Source organism: Stenella coeruleoalba (assembly GCF_951394435.1).
Source record: "Stenella coeruleoalba genome assembly, chromosome: 2".
Taxonomy (NCBI): domain Eukaryota; kingdom Metazoa; phylum Chordata; class Mammalia; order Artiodactyla; family Delphinidae; genus Stenella; species Stenella coeruleoalba.
Window position 1 is genome coordinate 15,087,884 of NC_137147.1, and position 22,919 is coordinate 15,110,802.

The 22,919-nt window shown below is 43.3% G+C and overlaps 1 protein-coding gene across 1 annotated transcript in view; it reads left to right on the forward strand.

Moving 5' to 3' along the window:
• KCNK10 (potassium two pore domain channel subfamily K member 10) overlaps positions 1–22,919 on the forward strand; it is a gene marked incomplete at its 5' end in the record, with an annotated part of 92,474 nt that overhangs the window by 41,510 nt on the left and 28,045 nt on the right. The window contains 2 exons of the mRNA XM_079912796.1: positions 1,212–1,329; positions 13,776–13,936. Coding sequence (XP_079768922.1) covers positions 1,212–1,329; positions 13,776–13,936 — 279 coding nt within the window. The remainder of the gene's footprint in view (positions 1–1,211; positions 1,330–13,775; positions 13,937–22,919) is intronic.

Genomic DNA, 22,919 nt, shown 5'->3' on the forward strand with positions numbered 1-22,919 from the left:
ATGCACATTACCTCTTTTCCTCTGGGGGACGGAACAGGTCCATGAGACAGGCTGCCTCATTGGTGCTGACCAGAAAATTCCAGACTGGTTGATTAAGATTACATTTCTGGATAGACCTAGAAAATATTATATTTAGCGAGGTAACTCAGACAGAGAAAGACAAGTACTACATGATATCATTTATATGTGGAATCTAAAGATAATACAAATGAGTCTATATACAAGACAGAAATAGACTCACAGACACAGAACACAAACTTACAGTTACCAAAGGGGAGAGAGAGGGAGGGAGGTACAAATTAGGAGTATGGGATTAACAGATACAAACTACTATACATAAAATAGAGAAGCACAAGGATTCAGCACAGGGAACTATATTCAGTATCTTGTTATAACTTATAATGGAATATAATCTGAAAAACAATAACTAAATCACTTTGCTGTACACCTGAAACTGACACAATATTGTAAATCAACTATACTTCACTAAAAGAAAAGAATAAATAGTAAAAAAAGATTACATTTCTGGGGAAGGTCGTAACTGCAGTAAAGTCAGGTATCAAGTGCAGCTTTGATACCATGGACTTTAGCACAAGTGGTGCCATTTGGGCCTGTGCTTTTCTCTGTAACAATAGTATTTCATCGTATGACGGTACCCTCATCCACGTAACCAGTCCTTTATAGATCATTGCAGGTTCTGGAGCAAGGAAATCTTAGTAAGCTTTTTTTTTTTATAAACTTATTTTAAATTGCTTTCTTCTCACACCTTTGGGAAGCTCATGTGCCTACATTTATTACTTTTGTTTGTTCACTCATTTCTTACTTTTTAAAGCAATCTTTTTTAAAAAACGTATTTATTTTATTTATTTATTCTTTTTGGCTGCCTTGGGTCTTTGTTGCTGAACGCGGGCTTTCTCTAGTTGTGGCGAGCGGGGGCTACTCTGCGTTGCGGTGTGTGGGCTTCTCATTGTGGTGGCTTCTCTTGTTGCGGAGCACGGGCTCTAGGCACGTGGGCTTCAGAAGTTGCAGCACGTGGGCTTCAGTAGTTACAGCACGCGGGCTCAGTAGTTGTGGCGCATGGGCTTAGTTGCTCCGCGGCACGTGAGATCTTCCTGGATTTATTGGCAGACGATCCTTAACCACTGTGCCACCAGGGAAGCCCCTTGGTAAGCTTTTTCACTGAACCTCATGCTTTCTCACTTTCCTTGCAGCATGCTCTTGACGCTGACAACGCAGGAGTAAGCCCCATAGGAAACTCTTCTAACAACAGCAGTCACTGGGACCTCGGAAGTGCCTTTTTCTTTGCTGGAACTGTCATCACCACCATAGGTATCAATGTATTTGCAAGTATCTTTTCCTCTGCAGGCCCTCCTGAGGAATGGCACTAAAATCAACATTTTGTCCTCATAGAATACATGGCAGCCGGAGGTTCAAAGGAGGCTGAGGAAACACTGTCAGATTAATGCAGTACTTGTGTGGTGGCTTTCAATAAAAGGCAGAGCAGAATGAAGAATTTCACTTTTCAAAATGAAAGACTAGGGAAACTTTCGTTTGAAAGGACCTCATGGAAAGGTTAGGGTAAAAAATGAACCTCTGAACGATCAGTTGAACTCTGATTGCTCAGTTGAGCTCAAATTCTTTTTTAAAAAGTGTACTTTTTATTGACGTTATACATTAAACAGCCAAACTGTGTTCCACAAAGTTTGTTATGTAAAACAGCAGTCTCTGCCCCTCTCCTCTTTTTCACCTCCCCTGGGGCAACCCCTTTCATTTCTTTTGCATGATTATTTTGATATTCATCTCCATGTCTTTAAATGTCACATTGGTATTACACTTCCCGAATTTTATTTTAGAGGTGATTTCTTGACTTCCCATTGTGGAAGATGAGGAATCAGTTCTCTTTTTCCTCCCCGCCCCACTGTAGAAGAGCTCTCTTCCTGTCCTCTTTCCTTCCCAGTATAGTTTGATTAGATCAAAAGTGAATGTGAGTAGTTGCATTATTTTGCTAGGTAAATGCTCCTCTTCCAACTGATCGTAAGGCGAGCTATGATTACTTCCTTCCTGCACCAATTTTTGTCTTTTGTCAATTTTTATGTGTGTCTTTTTTCTTATACTTGGGGAGTTTTGTATTTTTGCCATAGGGATTAAACGATTTGTCATAGGGGTTAACTTTATAATTATAATCGCATATAATAACCTTAGTGTTCTATTCTTTAAGTAGTATCTATTAGTTCCTTATTATGGGTGACGACATCTCTTCTCTTTCTCCACCACACAATTTTAGTTGACACCATCCTTTTAATGTTTACTTTTACATTATTAAATATGCTTAGGCTTCTATTAGAAGAATTGCCCGCTTTAATAACTCTTGGCTCTCAATTATTATATATAATGCAGTCAGGGAACTTACTCAGCATCTCAACTTCTTTTCTTCTTCCACTATCAATTATTACTCATTGTATCATTCTGTAACATCAGGGTGTATATTTCACATTCTGCTATTCTGTTCTGCTACCTGGGCACTCCCATTTGTTTTAGTCATAGTTCTACAGTTAAGTATTGTCGCTGTTCATCTCTAGCCCTGGTTTTCATCACGGTTTTGCTATAGTTTTTGTCACCATCACTTGCTTGGCTGAAACTCTTCTTCAGGTAGTTGCTTTAAGAATGGCTCCAGGGAGCAATATTCCCTGGGTTCTTGTGTTGTTCAAAATGGTCTTATACTTGGAGGGCAGTTTGGCTGGAAATGAAACCCTTGACTCACATGTTCTTTTTTAAGGATCTTGTTGGATCTCCACTTTCTCCCAATGCTTATGTTGCTGTGGAGAAACCTGATGCCAGACAATTTTTTCCCTTTTACAAGTGACTTGATCTTTCTGCTCAGCTACTCAAAAGATTATTTCTTTATCTTTCATCTGATAACACTACCAGGTTTTGTCCCTTTTATTTCAGGAAAGTTTTCTTGATTGCTATTTTTAAACATTTTCTCTGCTGTGTGATTTTGGTTCTGTTCTTTGGGAATTCCAGTTATACATCTATCATCACTTCTTTGCTTGTCTTCTATGTCTAGTGTTTTCCCTCTACTCCTTTTTATCTTTAAAATTTGGTTTTCGACTGGTTAGTATTATCTTCTTTTTTTTGTTATTTTTTCACAGTGCCTACTCTGCCATGTGCTTCTTCCAATTTTGTTTTCATTTTTATGAGCATTAGGGGACTTTTTTCTTTCCTACTTTTTCCCTGCATTCTATTAGCTCAGCTCACATTTCATCTGCACTTGTCATCTCACCATTTCCTCCCTGATTTCTTGCATCTTTGTGGTTTCTCTGTGATGACTCTTAGAGGTGATTACTTCATAGTTGTTTACACTTTTCGTCTGGTTGGGGCAACATTTTTCTGCTGAGTGTCTCACATTCACTGGTAAGTTTTGCTGCTCTTTCACATTTTTTAAAAACGGAAGCTTTATATTTATGCTGGGCCAGTTTCTCTCTTTTTAATTTTTTATTATTTTTTCGGCTGCGTTGGGTCTTCGTTGCTGTGTGTGATCTTCCTCTAGTTATGGCGAGCAGGGGCTGTTCTTTGTTGCGGTGCATGGGCTTCTCATTGCGGTGGCTTCTCTTGTTGCGGAGCACAGGCTGTAGGTGCACGGGCTTCAGTAGTTGTGGCGTGCAGGCTCAATAGTTGTGGTTCGTGGGCTCTAGAGTGCAGGCTCAGTAGTTGTGGCGCACAGGCTTAGTTGCTCCGTGGCATGTGGGATCTTCCCGGACCAGAGTTCAAACTCGTGTCCCCTGCATTGACAGGCAGATTCTTAACCACTGTGCCACCAGGGAAGTCCCTGGGCCAGTTTCTTTTTCACATACTTGATGCCAAATGAACTGGATATTCCTGGACCAGCTCTCTGCTGAACATTTCCATGGGCTGGGGAGAGCAGAGCAGGGAGAAGCAGGTAACCTTTCTGGTAGCACATGCCAGGACTCTCCTCTTTCCTGTTGTCAGAGAGACAGAGTGCTTCCTGCAAATATGGCCCATCTGTGTTATTCTCTGTATAGCTCTGCCTCTTCTGTTTTTCTGGATCAGATCAAGTTTAGGGGGGCTTCTGCTGCTCTCCCTCTTCACCCTACATTCCATACTTGGTACATATAGGGATATCTGTTTTGAAGTTCAAGGTGAGACACTCACTTTCATAACTGGATTTTTGCAGGGACTTTCTGAGATTTGCCACCTATGGACCCTCTCATCATTCTCTGTACTTCTTCTCTGTATTATTTTCCCATATTGCTTCTGTGCAATCTCATCGTCTTTTGATAATCCTTACGTATATTGTGGAATCTGTAGATTGCATCCCTCTCCCAGCTCTGCTGAAAAAGAGTTTGAGAGTTATCTGCCCTCATTTACTAGTGAGGTAGTGAAGTCACACTACAATAAAAATTCTCATTCAGAAGAATGGGAGACACACAACAGTCACCAGTTCATAGCAATGTTGGACACACAGTGGGATGCTCTTCTACCCTCGAAGTGGGAGGATTCCTTCATTAACATTTGTTTATACGCTTTGGGAGGCAATCTCTCTCATAGCTCAAGTCTCTCAAATCTCGTAGCTCTCTGAGGCCCAGCTCTGCCTTCTGGGAGGTTTTTCCCTCTCCCTTACTTCTTGGTGTTGGAGAGTATGCCTTTTGGGGGGATGCATCTTTGACGATTGGCTTCCTATTGGCACAAGTTTCAGAAGCTAAGCGTTGTTTAGAGGCACAGGATTCTGTTTATGGTCGTAGACCTCCTCTCTAGGGCCTGTGTTATTTTTACATCGGTGCCATCAGGAAAGTTATGTGCATTAAGAAAACTAGAGTCAGAGAGAATTGTCATTCCTTTTTAGAAAGCCTCTTAATCATGTGATGTACTAGGTTCACACTTGCAAGTCTGCAAATACATGAAGATCAACTATGACAAGTAGTAGAGGTGTGCATTACACTAGTGAGTCTAGGGCCTAGAAACCTTTCAGACACTCCAGACCAGATTAGGTCATATTTGTCCTCAATCCCACAGCATCCAACAAAGGAAGCAGGGTGATACGGCGCCATTTGGTGTAATGGCAAACAGTGCTATGCACCTCAGCATCCCCCGAGGGCATCACTGTAGTAGAGCAGAGAAGACCAATGTCAGGTTAGATTGTGTTCAGTGGTCTGGTTATTAAGATGGGGAAATGTGTCATGTGTTTCAGGGGGATTTCTAGTAAAATCATTGAAATTGAGAAAGTCTAGGCCACTTCAAGAAGTACATTTTGGAAAGTGCACCTCCAGTGCCCAGTATTGAACACATGAGACCTCAGTGTATGTTAAACAAAAAAGAAAATTCTAATATTCTTATTTTTATAAAATGGCTAAATCAGTGGCCTATATGATGCACTGAAAAACACCATAGCTACATTGGGATGCGTACCCATTTATCGTGTTAACTCATTAAGCTCCCAAGGGCTTGGTTTATTGAACAACTGTGTTCACTGACCCACATGACATTATGTAACTGAGGAATGGTGGTTCCAACCGCCTAATGAGGAACATTTGACGTGTAACGTCTTCTGCCCCTTTTAATGTGCTTACACTGGAATCTTTGAGTTGTGCAAATGACTCAGTTTCTGCTGCTTGGCACCCATTCACTTACTCACTCTTGTCCTGATAACCATTTCCCTAATGGTCCCCTTCCCCACACTTGGCCCCCAGGCCACGGGAAGAATCATCTTGTCTAGACTCAGAAATCCAGTGCCTTTTGTTTACAATAACCAAGACATGGAAGCAACCTAACTGTCCATTGCCAGATGAATGGATGAGGAAGACGTGGTACATATATACAACAGAATACTACTCAGCAATAAACAAGTATGAAATAATGCAGCAACATGGATGGATCTAGAGATTGTCATACTAAGTGAAGTAAGTCTGAAAGAGAAGGACAAATACCATATGATGTCACTTACATGTGGAATCTAATACATGACACATATGAACCTTTCTACAAAACAGAAACAGACTCACAGACATAGAGAACAGACTTGTGGTTGCCAAGGGGGAAGGGGGTGGGGCAGGGATGGACTGGATATTTGGGGTTAGTAGACACAAGCTATTACATATAGAATGGATAAGCAACAAGGTCCTTCTGTATAGCATAGGGAACTATATTCAATATCCTATGATAAACAATAATGGAAAAGAATATAACAAAAAGAATGTGTGTGTGTGTATATATATATATATATATATGTAACTGAATCACTTTGCTGTACAGCAGAAATTAGCACAACATTGTAAATCAACTATACTTAAATTAAAAATGTGAATTAAAATTAGATTAGAACCATAAAAATAAGAAACCCAGTGCCTTGCATGTGCGTGGCCACAGCCCTGAGTTCAGAGACAGACATGAGATCTGGATTAGGCCAATAAGCAAGTCAATTCCTGGGCTTTTGCTTGAGCTTTGGAGGAAGTGACTTCTCTTTCTTACTGGATGTAAATTGGGAAAAGGATAAGCCTGGGACCCTACCATTCATTTTTGTCCCTTGAGGGTTTTTCTGCCTAGAATTCAGCTAACAGTAAAGAAGCAGATTAACAGAAGAGGAGTGATAAGCGGGGTGCAGCTGGCATCCTTTGAGCTTGGAATGAAGCTACCCATGAAGAATTAAATAAATATTAAATATCCTGTTATTTACTGGGGTCTGTACATTTCTCTTTTTTCTTCAGCAAGTGTGCATTGGGTTTTGTCTCGCCTAAGGCTGAAAAATTCTAACCAATGCACACTTATGGCTCAGAGATCACAGAGGGCCAGTAAGTATCCTCTGACCTCATAGCCAGTGCCTGACCCTGCTGGCCACTGCAGCTGCCATCTCCCACCTTCTTTGGGCTACTTGCTCTTGATTTAAAGTCTTAGAGCTTCCTATTGGGTAAGCCCCTAAGTTCATATGCTGGTGTCCTGGCAACCTGGGATGCTGTTGCCTCTATAGTGAGAGGCAGGACGCTGTGTCATATCTGGGCAAAGGACAGAGACCTTTCCCAAAATATGAAAGAAGGTGGAGGCTGAACAGGAAACTACTACAAAACAAGCGTAAATCAAAAACAAACAAAAATAAAACCCAACCCAAACCACAAGTCCACTTCAGTATCATGGCTCAGTGTTAGTGTTAGAGATTGGGTCCTTTACTATTCAATGGAGAAAATGCTATTTTCTCTCTCACTTTGTCTTAATTGAAAAATAATGTGTTGTGAGTTGAACATCATTTAGCTGGCTAAGTTTTGACTCCAGGGCGGAGGGTCTTTAGAGAGTCATACCAGTAGAGAATTCTAAAGAAAACATAAGTACAATGTTAGTAAGAATAATGAAGTGAGGAAATAAGGTTTTTTTCCCCAGTTATTTAGTGGTAAATTCATTCATCACAAGTGGTAGCAAAGCTGATAAGAAAACTAAGAGCCTGCTAATTCTTCCCTTTCTTGCTGAGAAATTTTCCATCATTTAGGACACAGGCAGTAGAGCAGCTGGAGCTGAGGAGCGTTTTCATTATTTGTGAAATACGCATACATTAGCATGCTTGCTTGGTTTCACATAATGTGTGACATAATTCGGTAAACATTTTCCCGTATTACTAAGGTTCTTCGAAAAACATAAGCTTTGATGGGTTCCATTGGCTCTACTCTCAATGCTGTCATCACATGTTGTTGGAGTCGTACGCAGTTTTTACTTATGTGATGGTGTAACAGCACGATGAAAATCTTTCTTCATGAATGGTGATCTTCATCTGTGGCTGTTTCCTTGGAAAGATCCCCCAGGGCTTGCTGTGTCAAAGGGCCTGGACCTTTTAAAGGCTTGCCGAATTGCTCTCCAGAATGACTCTCTTGAGTACTATGTACTATTCAGACACAGAAGAATGTGCTCATTATTTAGAATGTGTTAGAGAGATCTTAGGAATAATAGTCTTTTCCTGAAAAGCAGTGATATTACTCAGTATCAGAGGTCCCTTTTATATGAAAATATCAAAGCTTCTTTTTTTTTTTTTTTAAATAAGGTTTTCTTGTGCTCAGATATACAGGAAGATCTCCAAGTGTATGGCAAAAGGGAGAACACTCAGGCTCTTTTCCAAACCAGGAGCCATGCCAGAAGACTAGACTGCTGTCTTTGTTGAGGTCACTGTGCACCCTGTTCCCTTTCTCGGTAACTAATTCTGATGTGAGAAAGTCCCACCTGCCTCAATTGTTGACTCTGCTGGTGGGTCTCCAGCAACTAGCTTTTCTAAGCTGGAGGAATGATACTCCTGTGTGCAGATTGTTTCCCACAAACCATCACATGTGGAAGGGCAGAAAATGATTGCGTTCTCACCAACAGCTATGGAATGCAGTTAGATGTCATCTTGGAGGCTTTTTTTTTTTTTTTGTCTTGGCCACACTGTGTGGCATGTGGGATCTTATTTCCCTGATCAGGGATGGAACCCATGCCCCCTGCAGTGGAAGTGCAGAGTCTTAACTGCTGGGCTGCCAGGGAATTCTCCATTTGAGGCATTTTTGGATTAAGTCACTTGGCTCTACCCATATCCTAGAGAGCCCCTCATCAGGTCCCAGATGGTAGTCGGTAACTGTGTTCCTTGCCTGGTGGCCTCAGTTAAGAGCTGTACTGGCCAAGGTACCGAGGCAGCTATTTCTACTTGACTAGCACTTGGATTGGACGTTTAGCCCATGGCTTTGGGAATAGCTGTCACTGCGGCTAACACTTACTGGGTGCTTACGAGGTGCCAGGAACTGTGCTCCACATACGTTATCTCACTTAGTTTCACGTTAACTGCATGAGGTAGGTACTCTTATTTGCCTTATTTTACTAATGAGAAGACTGAGACCCAGGGATGTCAAGTAGCTTGTTCAGTATCTCAAGGTCGGTAAGCCATGGAGTCTAGCTTTATTCACCAGGACCAGCTACATAAGGCACAAGGCCCAGTGCAAAATGAAAATTCAGTCTTTTGCTAAAATAAAAAGATTAAGAAGGACAAAATGGCAAGGGCAGAGCGTTAAACCAAGCGTGGGGCCCTTCTGAGTATGGGGCTCCGTGTGACTGCACAGGCCACACGCCCATAAATGCACAGACAGTAGGCTTTGAGAACATGTACTCTAAACCAAATACCAGAGCTGAATAGCACATGGTTTGCCCAAGATTTGACTTTGGCATGTAAACAGCAAATGGAAGAGTTTCATGTGCACCACTCAGGCCTGAGTCCTCTTGAAACACCAGCTTTGTCTTTGGAAAGGGCTTGGGCTGTTTTCTAGCCAGGGGTGACCAGAGCTAAGCACTACCTTGGCCCTTCTCGTTCACAACAGAATGTTCTCTCTGGGCTGGTCATCTCCTGCCAAAAGTCACCAGAAGCCAGTTGGTGGAGGAGCTCCCGGAACTTCTTCTGCTTTATTTTCAATCCAGTTCTAATGTCCTGGGCTAGTTCTTCCTGACCATCTGCCTCTCACTTCCCAGCCTTTGCTGCCCCATCGATACCCACACCCCAAATCCAGCTGTGGGCCCACCCAAGCCACTGAGTCAGCCCAGCCTGGGGCACAGGCATTTTGTCTTTTGTCCTGGTGCTATAGGAGAACAATGGAGTTTCCGGAGGGAAAATAGGAACCAACCCTGTTTACTCCTGGGGCTTAGTTTTCCTGGAGACACATAGCTTAGAAACGATTCCTTCCCACAGAAAACCTGGGGCAAGATGATAATTGTGGATCCTTACTGAGGGCTTATTCTTTGCATCATGCTTCACATGTATTTAATCTCCACAGGTTACTCATGCTTCACATGTAACTCTTTAAGCTATAAGGTAGGTGCTATTAATAGCTCCATCATTCAGTCACGGAAAGCAAGGCAGAAAGGTAGATTGCCCAAGATCTGAGAGTTCGTAAGTGGAAGAATCAGAACAGGAATCCCCGCAGTCTCGAGTTCTAGAGCCACTGTTATACCTTACTTCAAAGTTCTATCAAGCCTTCTGGAAGGATGGGCAGGGAAGTCTAGCAGGCCCAGTACAAATAGAGGCAAAAATCCAGGAATGTGGCCCTCTTGTTGCCTCCTGTTTAGAGCAAAGCTCTAAAATGTAGCTTCTGGAAATTTCTCAGAGTAACAGGGTTGAGGGTCAAACTGGAGAACCGTCTTTCCATATAGTTCATCAGAGGCAGGGGACACAGATACACACACACACACACACACACACACACACACACACACACAATACAGCATTACTCAAGAACAGCAATTATTTTATGTCCGATGTGAGGTGATGGCCTGAAATATAGTTAAAGACTGATTTTGTTACCAAGTCCAAGCTTGCTCTGCTTGCCGCACGACAGGCCAATAAATCAGAGATGAGGTGTTGAGGCAAGGAATAATGACTTTGACTTTGTTCAGAAAGGCAGACCGAGAAGATGGCAGACTAGTGTCTCCAATAAACCATCTTATCGGGGTTTAGATGCCAGTATAGCCTTGCAAATGTTCCCTGAAATGGCCAGCCTTAGGGTGGGGATGTTTTAATTTCTTCTTTCTTGCAGCCATCCATAGGCGGACAGGGTCTGGATGTTTCGCTGAACAAAGGCACTTGGGTTTAACATTCAGGCAGAGGGGCAGGGTTCCCTGAGGCAGGCCATTGTGTACAGACACTATCCTTTTAGTGAACAAAAGCAACAGGAAGCAAAGGTTCAAGTAAAAGAAACAGATCCAACATGTAGTCAGATTGGCTCTTCCCCGTTACAATTTGAATATTACTTCACTAGTGCCCAAGAACTTTGCTCTAATTTTATTTTAGTGTCTAGTCTGAGAAACACTGAACAAGTAAGGAGCTGATTGTAAGACTACTACTAACCCTTGGCATCGGTATAGCACTTTACAGTTCACTGATTTTCCCCACATTGTCCTTGAACCCCTCTAATACTAGGATTGGGGAGGTGAAGCGAGCCTAAGGCCAACCAGGTAGAAGGAGGTGGTATCGGATTTGAGCCTCATCTTCCCACTTTTCTCTCATGCTCCTAAGATGACACTGGAATGTCCCCTGAGCACAGTCCTTACCCAAGTGGTGGGACAGATCCTCTCTAAAAGCTGGAGGAAGGGGTGCAGCCCCTGTTAGGGCTAATAAGAGGCCTATTAAGCAGGTGTAAAGCCTCAGTTTGTCTGCCTGTGTCTGCAGTGTGCTTCTTTCTGAGATATTCAAACTAAAGGAAAACCTATATTCCTTGACAGTAATCAGGCAATTATGAAACAGTCAAGCAAGAGTGATAAATGTTTCCACAAATTACCAGAATATTTCCAAGAGTCACCATAACTCTGCATAAAGTGGAGCTATATAGGCACATTTATTCCTTTTTTAATAGGGCTATCTTAATGTAAATTGGATTATTCTAGACGGAAATGCTTACAAAATGATTTTGTCCAAGTGAAAACACTTGAAAAAAGTTCTGAGAGCCTTTGGATTTTTTTGTGTTTTTTTGCACAATTAAATCAAAAATCATGGTGAGTAAAAGAAATGCAAGATTAGGAAGGCTTGCCTGAACAGTCATTTAAGAAATAGAAGCTATAATTTAGATGATTTGTGATAAGACGTTTGAATGATTGTGACTGGAAAATTGAAAGGGAAAATAACCAGGTGACTCATCACCTAAAGGCAGAAAGCAACAGTGAGTTCTCCAGGCCTGTAAGAGGATGAATGATGGACCAACCATCAACATTATCTTTACTCTGTTGCATCCCCCAAATGCCAGTAAGCCATGAGCCCAATAACTCGCTTCTTGCATGGATTTAGAAATAAGCTCCACAGGAGTTGCCCTATATGGGAGAATAGTTAGGTGACTATCTAGACACTAGTTACCATAATGTTGCAAGATTCATTGGCATGAAAGTGAGTAACAAGTAATTTAGAGTCTCATCTCTGTGTAATTTGTGCTAATGCTATAAGCCTTTTTCTTCCAGCACCACATTCTTCAGTCCCGTCATACAGAGTAAGCCGAATGCTCACTAGACGTGAGTTACCTACATAATTGCAGAACTCTTGAGAACGCAGGTGTTGGTGTTTTCAAAGCACTATTTGACATAACATATGAATAGACCTGGCTATAAAAGGATTCTTTTGTATTTAAACATTCATGCCACCAACAAACATTTATTTAGCACCTGATAATCCTTGGTGCAAGAAGTGGGTGGGATATCATCCACCCTGGTCAGGATGGCCATCGTCAAAAAATCTACAAACAATAAATGCTGGAGAGGGTGTGGAGAAAGGGGAACCCTCTTGCACTGTTGGTGGGAATGTAAATTGATACAGCCACTATGGAGAACAGTATGGAGGTTCCTTAAAAAACTAAAAAGAGAAATACCATACGACCCAGCAATCGCACTACTGGGCATATACCCTGAGAAAACCATAATTCAAAAAGAGTCATGTACCACAATGTTCATTGCAGCTCTATTTACAATAGCCAGGATATGGAAGCAACCTAAGTGTCAATAGACAGATGAATGGATAAAGAAGGTGTGGCACATATATACAATGGAATATTACTCAGCCATAAAAGGAAAAGAAATTGAGTTATTTGTAGTGAGGTGGATGGACCTAGAGTCTGTCATACAGAGTGAAGTAAGTCAGAAAGAGAAAAACAAATACCGTATGCTAACACATATATATGGAATCTAAAAAAAAAAAAATGGTCATGAAGAACCTAGGGGCAAGATGGGAATAAAGATGCAGACCTACTAGAGAATGGACTTGAGGATATAGGGAGGGGGAAGGGTAAGCTGGGACAAAGTGAGAGAGTGGCATGGACATATATACACTACCAAACGTAAAATAGATAGCTAGTGGGAAGCAGCCGCATAGCACAGGGAGATCAGCTCAGTGCTTTGTGACCACCTAGAGGGGTGGGATAGGGAGGGTGGGAGGGAGACACAAGAGGGAGGAGATATGGGGATATATGTATATGTATAACTGATTCACTTTGTTATAAAGCAGAAACTAACACACCATTGTAAAGCAATTATACTCCAATAAAGATGTTAAAAAAGAAAAAAGAAAAAAGGAAGTTGGTGGGAGGAGAGGCAGGGCTCAGTTGATACGGAGTTCCCAGGAAAGAGAAAAAGAGATCCGGGCAGAGGTAACCATCACTGTCAGCGTGAGTAAGAGCACAAAGTCTTCCCTCCTCCACTCTTTACTGTTTTCCCAGGGTAGGGCTGTACGATCCATGGGTCCTTTCTGAATTTGTACTAGACCTCACATCCTCCTTAATGTGGAGCACCCATCACCCTAAGAAGGCAAATGCTGGAGACACCCACAGCCTGTCAGGTGGAGGGGATGGCCATGGGATGAGGCTGTAAGGGAGAAGCTGTTTTTAAATCTAAAAAAGGCAATGCTGAACCCTTCTCAGGTGTTCAGCGTCCCTAAACCAGACACATCCTAGATATGTGATGTTTCTGAAATGGGTTGTACTATTTCCCATCAGAAATGCAATTCTGGGTGACCATAGATTTCCTAAAATGTCATCTAATGAAACACAATAAGATCCTGGAAACCTGGGTCCTTTTGAAAGTATTTACAGGGAGAGAAGGAAGAGAAGCAATGGAACAATGTTCTGAATTTTATAGGACCTTGGAAATGAAGTTCTGCTCCTAAAACTCATGAAGTGGAGGGGTGGGGGGGAATGGAGAAACCTTTAAGAAGTCCGGATTCTTTCATTCAGTGCTGTAATTTCTCTGGCGCCTCACCATTCTCCCTCTCTCTTTTTAATATTTCTCACCAGGGTATGGGAATATTGCTCCAAGCACTGAAGGAGGCAAAATCTTTTGCATTTTATATGCCATCTTTGGAATTCCACTTTTTGGTTTCTTATTGGCTGGAATTGGAGACCAACTTGGAACCATTTTTGGGAAGAGCATTGCAAGAGTGGAGAAGGTCTTTCGAGTGAGTACTGCCATCTATTTAAACCCTAACCTCTGTGATCCAGTTGGCTTTAGCCTGACAGGACCCAGAAGGAATTACCAGGGTGTTCTTGTATCATTATCACTTTTAGTGGAATAGTTCAATGTTATGGTCGTATTTTTATTTTTGGCCCATGGTAGTCACAGGTACTGTGCCTAAACTCTTGTCGGTCTTCCTGGAATCACAACACAAGAGGGTTAAGTATAGATTTGCCAATACAGATTTTCTGAAGAGGTGAGGCATACGCAATTTCTTATGAAAGGTGGAAGATGGGTTCCTTAGTGTGTTGGCAATAAAGTAGAGAATTATAAATCCATCCATTTTGTTATTGGAGCTCCTTCACTTTATTTCCAAGCACAGCATCTTCAGGCTGATCCTGGCTTCTAAGACCTCTTCCAGAAGCCTGCATTTTCTAGACATTGCTCTGTGCTATGTATCTGTCTCTTCATGGCCCCCCCCTCCTCCCACTGCTGAGCGCTCCATCAGCAGTAGTACACTAACATACTAATTCATACTAAGGTGTTGATGATTGCTATTGCCTTAATTAGGTTTTTCCTCTTGAGAATACTCACCTTTAAACAAGGGACAAAAATCTCAACTCAAGGAATTTATTTTCTACAGATGGCATTCCTGGCATCAGTGACAGGCATGTGGAGTAGAGGTGATTGGATTGGGGTTTCCAAAGCCCTTTTGCTCACACCTGTTCACATAGTTTAACAGAACATTAGTTTTACTTAGGTGTTAGGTCATTTCTGCTCTCTTTCTCAGTTTTGACATAATTCTCAAGTCTTTCGAACCTTCTTCAGGGAATTATTTCTTATGAAATAATGAAATTATGAAATTATGAAATAATGAAATTTCTTATGAAATATCTTATGATATTTCTTATGACTTCATATTTGAAAATGGTAATTTGAGATCTTTTTCAGAATCTGGCAATGATGGGCAAAGATAGATCAGTGGTAAGTTCTAAGGCTGCGCTTGTTTTCCCCTCTGAGACAAGAAATCATGACATAAACTTCTCTTTAGAAGAATGCAAGGTAGCTCTCCCCTCGAGAGCTACCAGTTTCAGAAATTCTGGTAGAGTTGAGTGGAGGAATAAGGCACTAGAGCTGGCTTAGAGCCATCTTCTATAAGCTCAGTGATCTTGGGTAAGCTGCCTCAGTTTACTCATCAGCAAAATGGGATGGAATTTGAATTTAAGGTCTGGGTGGTGATTAAATGAAATAATGTATGGAAAAGAGCTTGGTACAGGGCCAGACACAGAGTTCAGTGTTGCTGTGTGTCTGTCTCCTGAAAGAAGCACTTGTTGGCAGGCTAGCCACCCATTCAAATTTCATGAGTCGCTCGGTGACATGGGGGTTTTCCTGGAATGTTCTACAGTCTTTGCCCCAAAATGCTGGCTGGCCTCATTAGAACATGCACCTGGGCCCCTTGGTCACCATGGAAACCATCAGTGCTCAGCTTCTGTGCTTCTCAGATGCTCATCTCCCTAAACCAGATGTGGCAACCTTGTCTCCAAGAGCAGTTTTGAACTTCTCAGAGGTACCCTTTTAGCCATGGCCTCTTGGCTTCTGATTTAGAGAAAAATGAATCTGGCGGATTAAACACTCCGAAGAACAGGAGTCAAATGGAGAAATGACTGATCTGGAATTTCTATTTTTATATAGCTTCTCTAGATCTGAGTTTATTTGTAGAAAGAAAGGATCGGACTACAGGCTTTTGAAATCCCCCTTTAGCAAAAATAAAATTTGGTCACTGTATTCTAAATGAGGGAAGAGGTTGCAATCATTTAATGACATCTGCTACCAAAACTGGGGACTTAGTTCCCATACGAATGTTGGACTGCAAGTACAGAGAACTGTTCTTCCCCTTAAAGATGCCTCTAAAATGGATCATTCACAGGACTCTGGGACAGAGCCTTCAAAATCTCGTTTCATTTTTTTTTTTTTTTAAGATTTATTATTTATTTATTTATTTTATTTATTTTTGGCTGCATCAGGTCTTAGTTGAGGCACGCGGGCTCTTCCGTTGCAGTGTGCGGGCTCTTCCGTTGCAGTGTGCGGGCTCTTCCTTGTGGCGTGTGGGCTTCTCTCTAGTTGTGCTGTGGGTTCCAAGAGCACGTGCGCTCTGTAGTTTGCGGCACGAGGGCTCTCTAGTTGTGGCGCGTGGGCTTAGTTGCCCCGTGGCATGTGGGATCTTAGTTCCCCGACCAGGGATCGAACGGGTGTCCCCTGCATTGCAAGGCGGATTCTTTACCACTGGACCACCAGGGAAGCCCCTCATGTTTCATTTCTATGCTGATGGCCCACTCAGGTCCTTGCAGTGCCATCAAAGACTGGGAGTCTTCGGGGAAGGAGCGGCGGTATATTATCGAGTTGGCCGCACACAATGTATGCGTTGCACAACATTTGGAGGGGGCTGTGGAAGGGGTGTCTGAGTTCCAGGAGGAACACGGGTGCACTTCCGGAAACTACAAACAACTGATTCTGCAGCAGTTTGCTTGCTGCATGCAGTTTTGGTGGAAAATCTCAAAGCTTTTTGCTTTTCATTTAAACTACATCTAAAAGGCCCGTTACCCTTAGGTGATGATTTGAGAACTGAAAATTGTACAAACCAACAAAGCTTGGGGTTGTGAAGTTTTAGTTCCCACCAGGAAGGTTTATTTATTTATTTACCTGCTCACTGATTAAGGCTTTCCATTCATCTGGTGTGTTTTCTCTCAGCTCTAGGAAGGAGAGGATTTTTAGTGGAGTAAAGATAGAATATAAAATCTAGATGCCTATATTCTGAGGTGATATGATTTGGTTTCTTCTATACCATTCCAGGTCTGAGCCTCATTTTAAAGAATTGTGGAGACTTACTGTATTATATAGAAATGCCAAAAGCATTCCTGAATACCCGACTGTTGGGGTTTTTATGGGGTGACTAAATGAAAACTCTTTTTTCCCCTCTGGAGTTCAGAACTAATTGAGAAATAGACACAGGAGTCAGATGGAGATTAAAAGGTCAGCTTTGTTGCTGATAAGCTCATCAGAGAATGTAGCTTTAGCTTTGATGCCAAAAGGACTTACTAACCATTTTCACCCTGAATTAGAAGAATTTCCCTGCAGTATTAGTTTTCTATTGCTGTGTAACAAAGTAGTACAAATGTAGATGCTTAAAGCAACACTCGTTTATTATGTCATAGTTGTGTAGGTGAGACGTCTGGGCAGGCTTGGCTGGGCTCTGGATCTGGGGAAGAATCTGCTTCCACACTCATTCAGGTCTTGGCAAAGAATAGTTCCCTGTGGCTGTAGGACTGAGAGTCCTGTTTCCTTGCTGGTTGTCAGGGGGGGCCATTCTTACCTTTGAGGTTGCCTGCATTCCTTGGCCTCCATCTTCAGAACCAGCATGGAACCCTTCTTCTATCTCTATGACTTCCCCTCTGCGCTCTCCCGTCATCTGGAGAAAGCACTATGCTTTTAAGGGCTCATGTGATTAGATCAGACCCACGTGGACAACCTCCCTGTCTTTACGTGAACTGTGCCCTATGACATAACAGAGTCATGGGAGTAATCGCTCATCATATCACAGGTTCTGGGGATTAGGGTGGGGCGTCTTCTCTGGTCATTTTAGAAAATCTGCCTCCCACTCCATCTTGGTCGTTGGTAGCACACGCCTCCTCAGTGAGGGCAGGGTCTGCTCCACTGACCTTACTACATCATAGAGAGCAAAACAGTGCAGCTCTCCGCAGCAGATGGTTTCAAACAAGAGATGAAAGAGGCTGAGCCGAGGGAGCTCGGTCCCTTCTGCTGAGTCCGCTGGGTGAGCCGCTGTCTGGCTGAGCAGCAGGGGTAGAGATAGGGAGTGTTACTCTAGCTGGAGTCCTTCTACATGGAACGTGAAAATGGACATTGCCCCCAACGTCGATGTACAGTGGGTGAAGAATGTGACACTTCCTTATCTCGCATAGCAAGAAGGCTAGAGGAAGATGGTTTCCGGTTTGGTGCATCAGTTTCCCAGTGACAAGTTAAGGATCCTGGTGCCAATTCCAATGTGTGGATTCTTCCACACACCACCAAGTAATTCTCTGGCACCAGCTGGGTGTCCTACAGTTCAACTCAATTCTGACACTATCTGTCTGGAATTAGCATCAGATCCCACAGGTTAAGGGCTCAGTCCTACAAGCCTGCCCTCCCCTTTAGATGCCAATTGCAAGTTCAGCTTGTTACCCATGCTTCTGATGAATGGCTAAAAATCAGAGGTTCCCACAGCATCTTCCTTCCTTGGGTTTGATTAATTTGTTAGCGTGGCTTACAGAACTCAGGAAACCAGCTTATTCACTAGATTACTGGTTTATCACAAAGGATATTTAAAGATATGAATCAAAAGTGAGATGAAGAGATACACAGGGAGAGGTCCAAAAACCATGGAGCTTCTGTCCCCAGGGCATTCGGGGCCTGGCATGGCGGCATGTGGAGTGTTATGGTTCACCAACCTGGACGCTCCCTGAATCTCCTCCTTTTTGAGTTTTTATGGTGGTTTCATCACACAGGCGTGATTGATTCAATCGTTGGCCATTGGTGATCAAGTCAACTTCCAGCTCCTCTCCTCTCCTGGGAAATTGGGGGTTGGAGGTGGGGTGGGGGGGGGACTGAAAGTTCCAGCCCTCTATTCCTGGTTGGTTTCCCTGGTAACCAACCCCCATCTTTAGGTGATCCCAAAGCCACCTCATTAACATAACAAAAGAACCTCTATGGCTCTCATCACAGGAAATTCCAAGGGTTTTAGGAGCCCTGTGCCAGGAAAGACCAAGACCAAATACGTATTTCTTGTTCTCAATCACGACATCCCACGCGTCCACCCAGGTTTGTTCTCCTTCTGCTCTGCTGTCCTTGCCACGTTAGCTTTGCGTCCTCAGGCTTGTGACCACCTTGTTTGCAAGACGGCTGCCTCAGGACCAAATAGCATGTTTTCACTCAACCACATTTAAAAAAATTATTTATTTATATTGAGGTATAGTTGATATACAATACTGTAGGTTACAATATAGTGTACAATACAGTGATTCACAATTTTTAAAGGTTATACTCCATTTATAGTTAAAATAAAATATTGGCTATATTCCCTGTATTGTACAATTATGTCCTTGTAGCTTATATATTTTATACATGATAGTTTGTACCTCTTAATCCCCCACCCCTCCCCCCTCCCTCTTCCCACTGGTAACCACTAATTTGTTCTCTATATCTGTGAGTCTGCTTCTTTTTTGTTATATTCACTAGTTTGTTGTAGTTTTTAGATTCCACATATAAGTGATATCATATAGTATTTGACTTTCTCTGATTACTCAACCACATTCAAGGTAAGACAAAAAGGGCTCCTTTTATGGGAGAAAAGTCTTGCCCCAAATTTTCCCTGCAGACTTCCTCTTCTGTCTCATTGGCCGGAAGTGGGTCGCATGACCATTCCTACCTGCAAGGGAGCTTAGGAAGGTGAGTCATTGACAAAGGAGAATGGGGTGGATTGACTTAGACCATTGGTTCTCAGCGTGTGGTCCCTGGACCAGCAGCATTAGTAGCATCCTCTGGGAACTTGTTAGACATGGAAATTCTTAGAGAAGTTGGGGCCCAGCAATCTGTGTCTGCCAAGCTTTCCAGGTGATTCTGATGCCTGCTAAAGTTTCAGAACCCCAAGGCACAGAGGAGTCGTGTTTCATCTCCGGCTGTGATGAACAAAGTTAGAATTCTGGGAGCAAAGGAGAAGTTGGGGTAAGCAAATGACAGCATCTGCCACGGGTGTCATTCAACTGCTAGCCACACGGACCACTCACAGCGATGCTGCCTTCTCTCCCCCTTACGTATCGATAAATTCGGTGGCCTTTGGGATCCTTGACTGACGAGAGGCTAACTTATACGATACCTAACAAACCACCAGCTTACTCACCCCCGTCCCCCATGTCTGCTGCTGCCTGGGCAATTCTCCAGACTTTAGGGTTTTTTAGGGGAAGAGAGTCAGGCATGGCATGGCTTTGGCCTCCAGTCACAACCCACTGGCCTGAACAAGTCACACTGCTCTATCCAACTGCAAAGAGGGCCTGGAATGCATTGTTTGATCTCCAGGAAGGGGGGTGGGGATGGGAAAATAGGTGAGTACTAGTAACGTCATGTGCAGATTCCCTGGGACTACCTGTTGGCTCCGCTCTAGGGTGACAAGCGTCCCTAGAATTTAGATACAGGTGGCCCATGGATCACTCTTTGGGGAACACATCTCCAGTGAAACTCATATAGCATCCAACAAAAGTGGAGCCCCTGATTTGTTGTGACTTGCCTAAAACCACACAGTGAGTTGAGTGAGTGAGCCTGGACTTGGGATAATTTATAATTATTTATATAACATAAAGTAAAAATAATTCTTCCTAGGTTTTCAGCAGGAAATCTGGGCAGTTAGCAAGGAAGGATAATTACTTGGGATTGAGCAGGGATTACTTGGGTTCCAAAGCAGATTTTTTTTTTTAATTAATTTATTTAATTTATTTATTTTTGGCTGTGTTGGGCCTTTGTTGCTATGCGCGGGCTTTCTCTAGCTGCGGCGAGCGGGGGCTACTCTTCGTTGTGGTGCGCAGGCTTCTCACTGCAGTGGCTTCTCTTGTTGCAGAGCATGGGCTCTAGGCACACGGGCTTCAGTAGTTGTGAAACACGGGTTCAGTAGTTGTGGCTCGCGGGCTCTAGAACGCAGGCTCAGTAGTTGTGACGCACACGCTTAGTTGCTCCACGGCATGTGGGATCTTCCCGGACCAGGGCTTGAACCCATATCCCTGCGTTGGCAGGTGGATTCTTAACCACTGTGCCACCAGGGAAGCCCCCAAAGCAGATTTTGGAAGTGGGCAGCCTCTTCTTCCCCTGCTATGGGCTGGCTCTTTTGCTGGGCTGGGCCGACTGTCACTTGATAGGATACTGTAGGAAACCTGGTCAGATTTTGGATTGGATCCCATTTTCTTGCTCTGAGCTGGACTTTGGCCTCTGGTAGGAAGCAGCTGCCTTTTTTTTATCTGGCTGATCAGCAGGCTTTCTGATATTATCTCTAAAACCAAGGGACACTTTTTTTCTTCTTTGGCCTCCCTCCCAAGGATACAGCAGAAATGTGTATTTGCCTTTGGAATGAAAGGAGCCTGGGTGTAGCTGACAAATAATAACACGTTACCCTAGGCTTATCGGTGCTGTGATAACCTGGGGACTTTAGAACCCACCAAATGCTTACAACAGGATGATGACAATCTCAGTCTGGTAATGATGTTCCATTAGTGGGCTAATTGATCACTTTGGATTGCAGGAAGGGGCTGGTGGAGAAAGCCTAGGACTCCTGGAGTCCTCTGCCATGTGCCTGGCCTGAGTCAAAGAAAGATTTTGAAGAACACCCTTGGCAGGAGACTTGTTTCTTACAGCGTGTCTTTGAACTAGTCCCCAGCAGCAACGGGGATAACAAAATTATTATTATGTCAAGAAGATAAAAGCCCTTGTTTTCGAAACTGGGTATTATTCTCGGCTCTGTGGGTTCAACTACAATTTCCAATTCCTAGTATTAGTGTAAAAGTTCATTGGGGTACTAGTTATGCACACCAGCATCTTGCCTAAATAGCGGGGGGCCGGGGAGGGCCAGATGGTGGGCTGAGAGCGCCCAAGGGTCTGCATGTGTTTATGTGTGTGTACGTGTGTCTTTCTGCCTCTATGACATGGCCCCACTAGTGCGTACCATATTAAACATGCCTGAGAAATAACCCAGTGGGACTAATGTTACATGAATATTGTGAGTTTATTTTGATCAGAGAGAAGACCCTGGTTTTTAGTGTGCACACTGCTTTCTTACTTCCCCTAATGGGCTAGAAGAGGGTGCAAGGTAGCTGTTTTTAAATGCACAGAAGGCAAATATTTTTACAGCTTTCTCAACCAGGTTCAGAACAGCTGAATTAATTTAATATTGTCCCAGGGGCTTCCCTGGTGGCGCAGTGGTTGAGATTCCACCTGCCGATGCAGGGGACACGGGTTCGTGCCCCGGTCCCGGAAGATCCCACATGCCGCAGAGCGGCTGGGCCCGTGAGCCATGGCTGCTGAGCCTGCACGTCTGGAGCCTGTGCTCCACAACGGGAGAGGCCACAACAGTGAGAGGCCTGCGTACCGCAAAAAAAAAAAAAAAAAAAAAAACATTGTCCCAGATGTGCACTTGGGACAAACTATATAAGTGACATCCACAATACAGTCTACACAGCATCTCTTAATCACAGCCGTGACACAGTTTGTCCACGATGGTCCTTCGTTTCTCCCTTCCTCTGATGCAGGCTTGCCCAGCCTCAGCTCTATGGACATTTTGGGCTGGATAATTGTCATGGGACCTGTCCAGTGCATTGTAGGAAGTTTAGCAGCTTCCCTGGCCTCTATTCACTAGATGCCAGTGTCATCAGTGCTTCTGGTACGACAGCCAAAAATATCTCCAGACATGACTAAATATCCCCTTGAGGGCAAAATCATCCAGGTAAGAACCATGACTCTGCTGGGATTTAAGGGATCAGTTGCCCCACAGGTCCCAAGGGGTGGACCCTGGTCCCCTGGCTGAATCTTCCACACAAGCTCTGGGGTCTTCATCCATGGTTCTGTCCAGTTCTTCAATGCCAGTGCCGTTCCCACTCGGAATTCTCTTCTCTCAGATGGGTCCTTGAAGAGGGCTTTAGAAATTTTATACTCTGGGAATAAGATCATTTCTCACCAATAAGGGAACATGCCTGGGGACTTGATTCTGATGATATACACAAAGATAGTTGGTTCTGCTACTCTTCAGCAGGCATACCATCTCAGCACTCTCTCTAGCTGGCCCACTGGGGACTAATCTAATATATGATTCTTCCTCGTTCTTGTCTATCTTTGATAACTGGCCAGTGTCCTTTTGGTGTTTCCTGTTGCCATCTGGGATCACCATGGGAGGTTTTTGT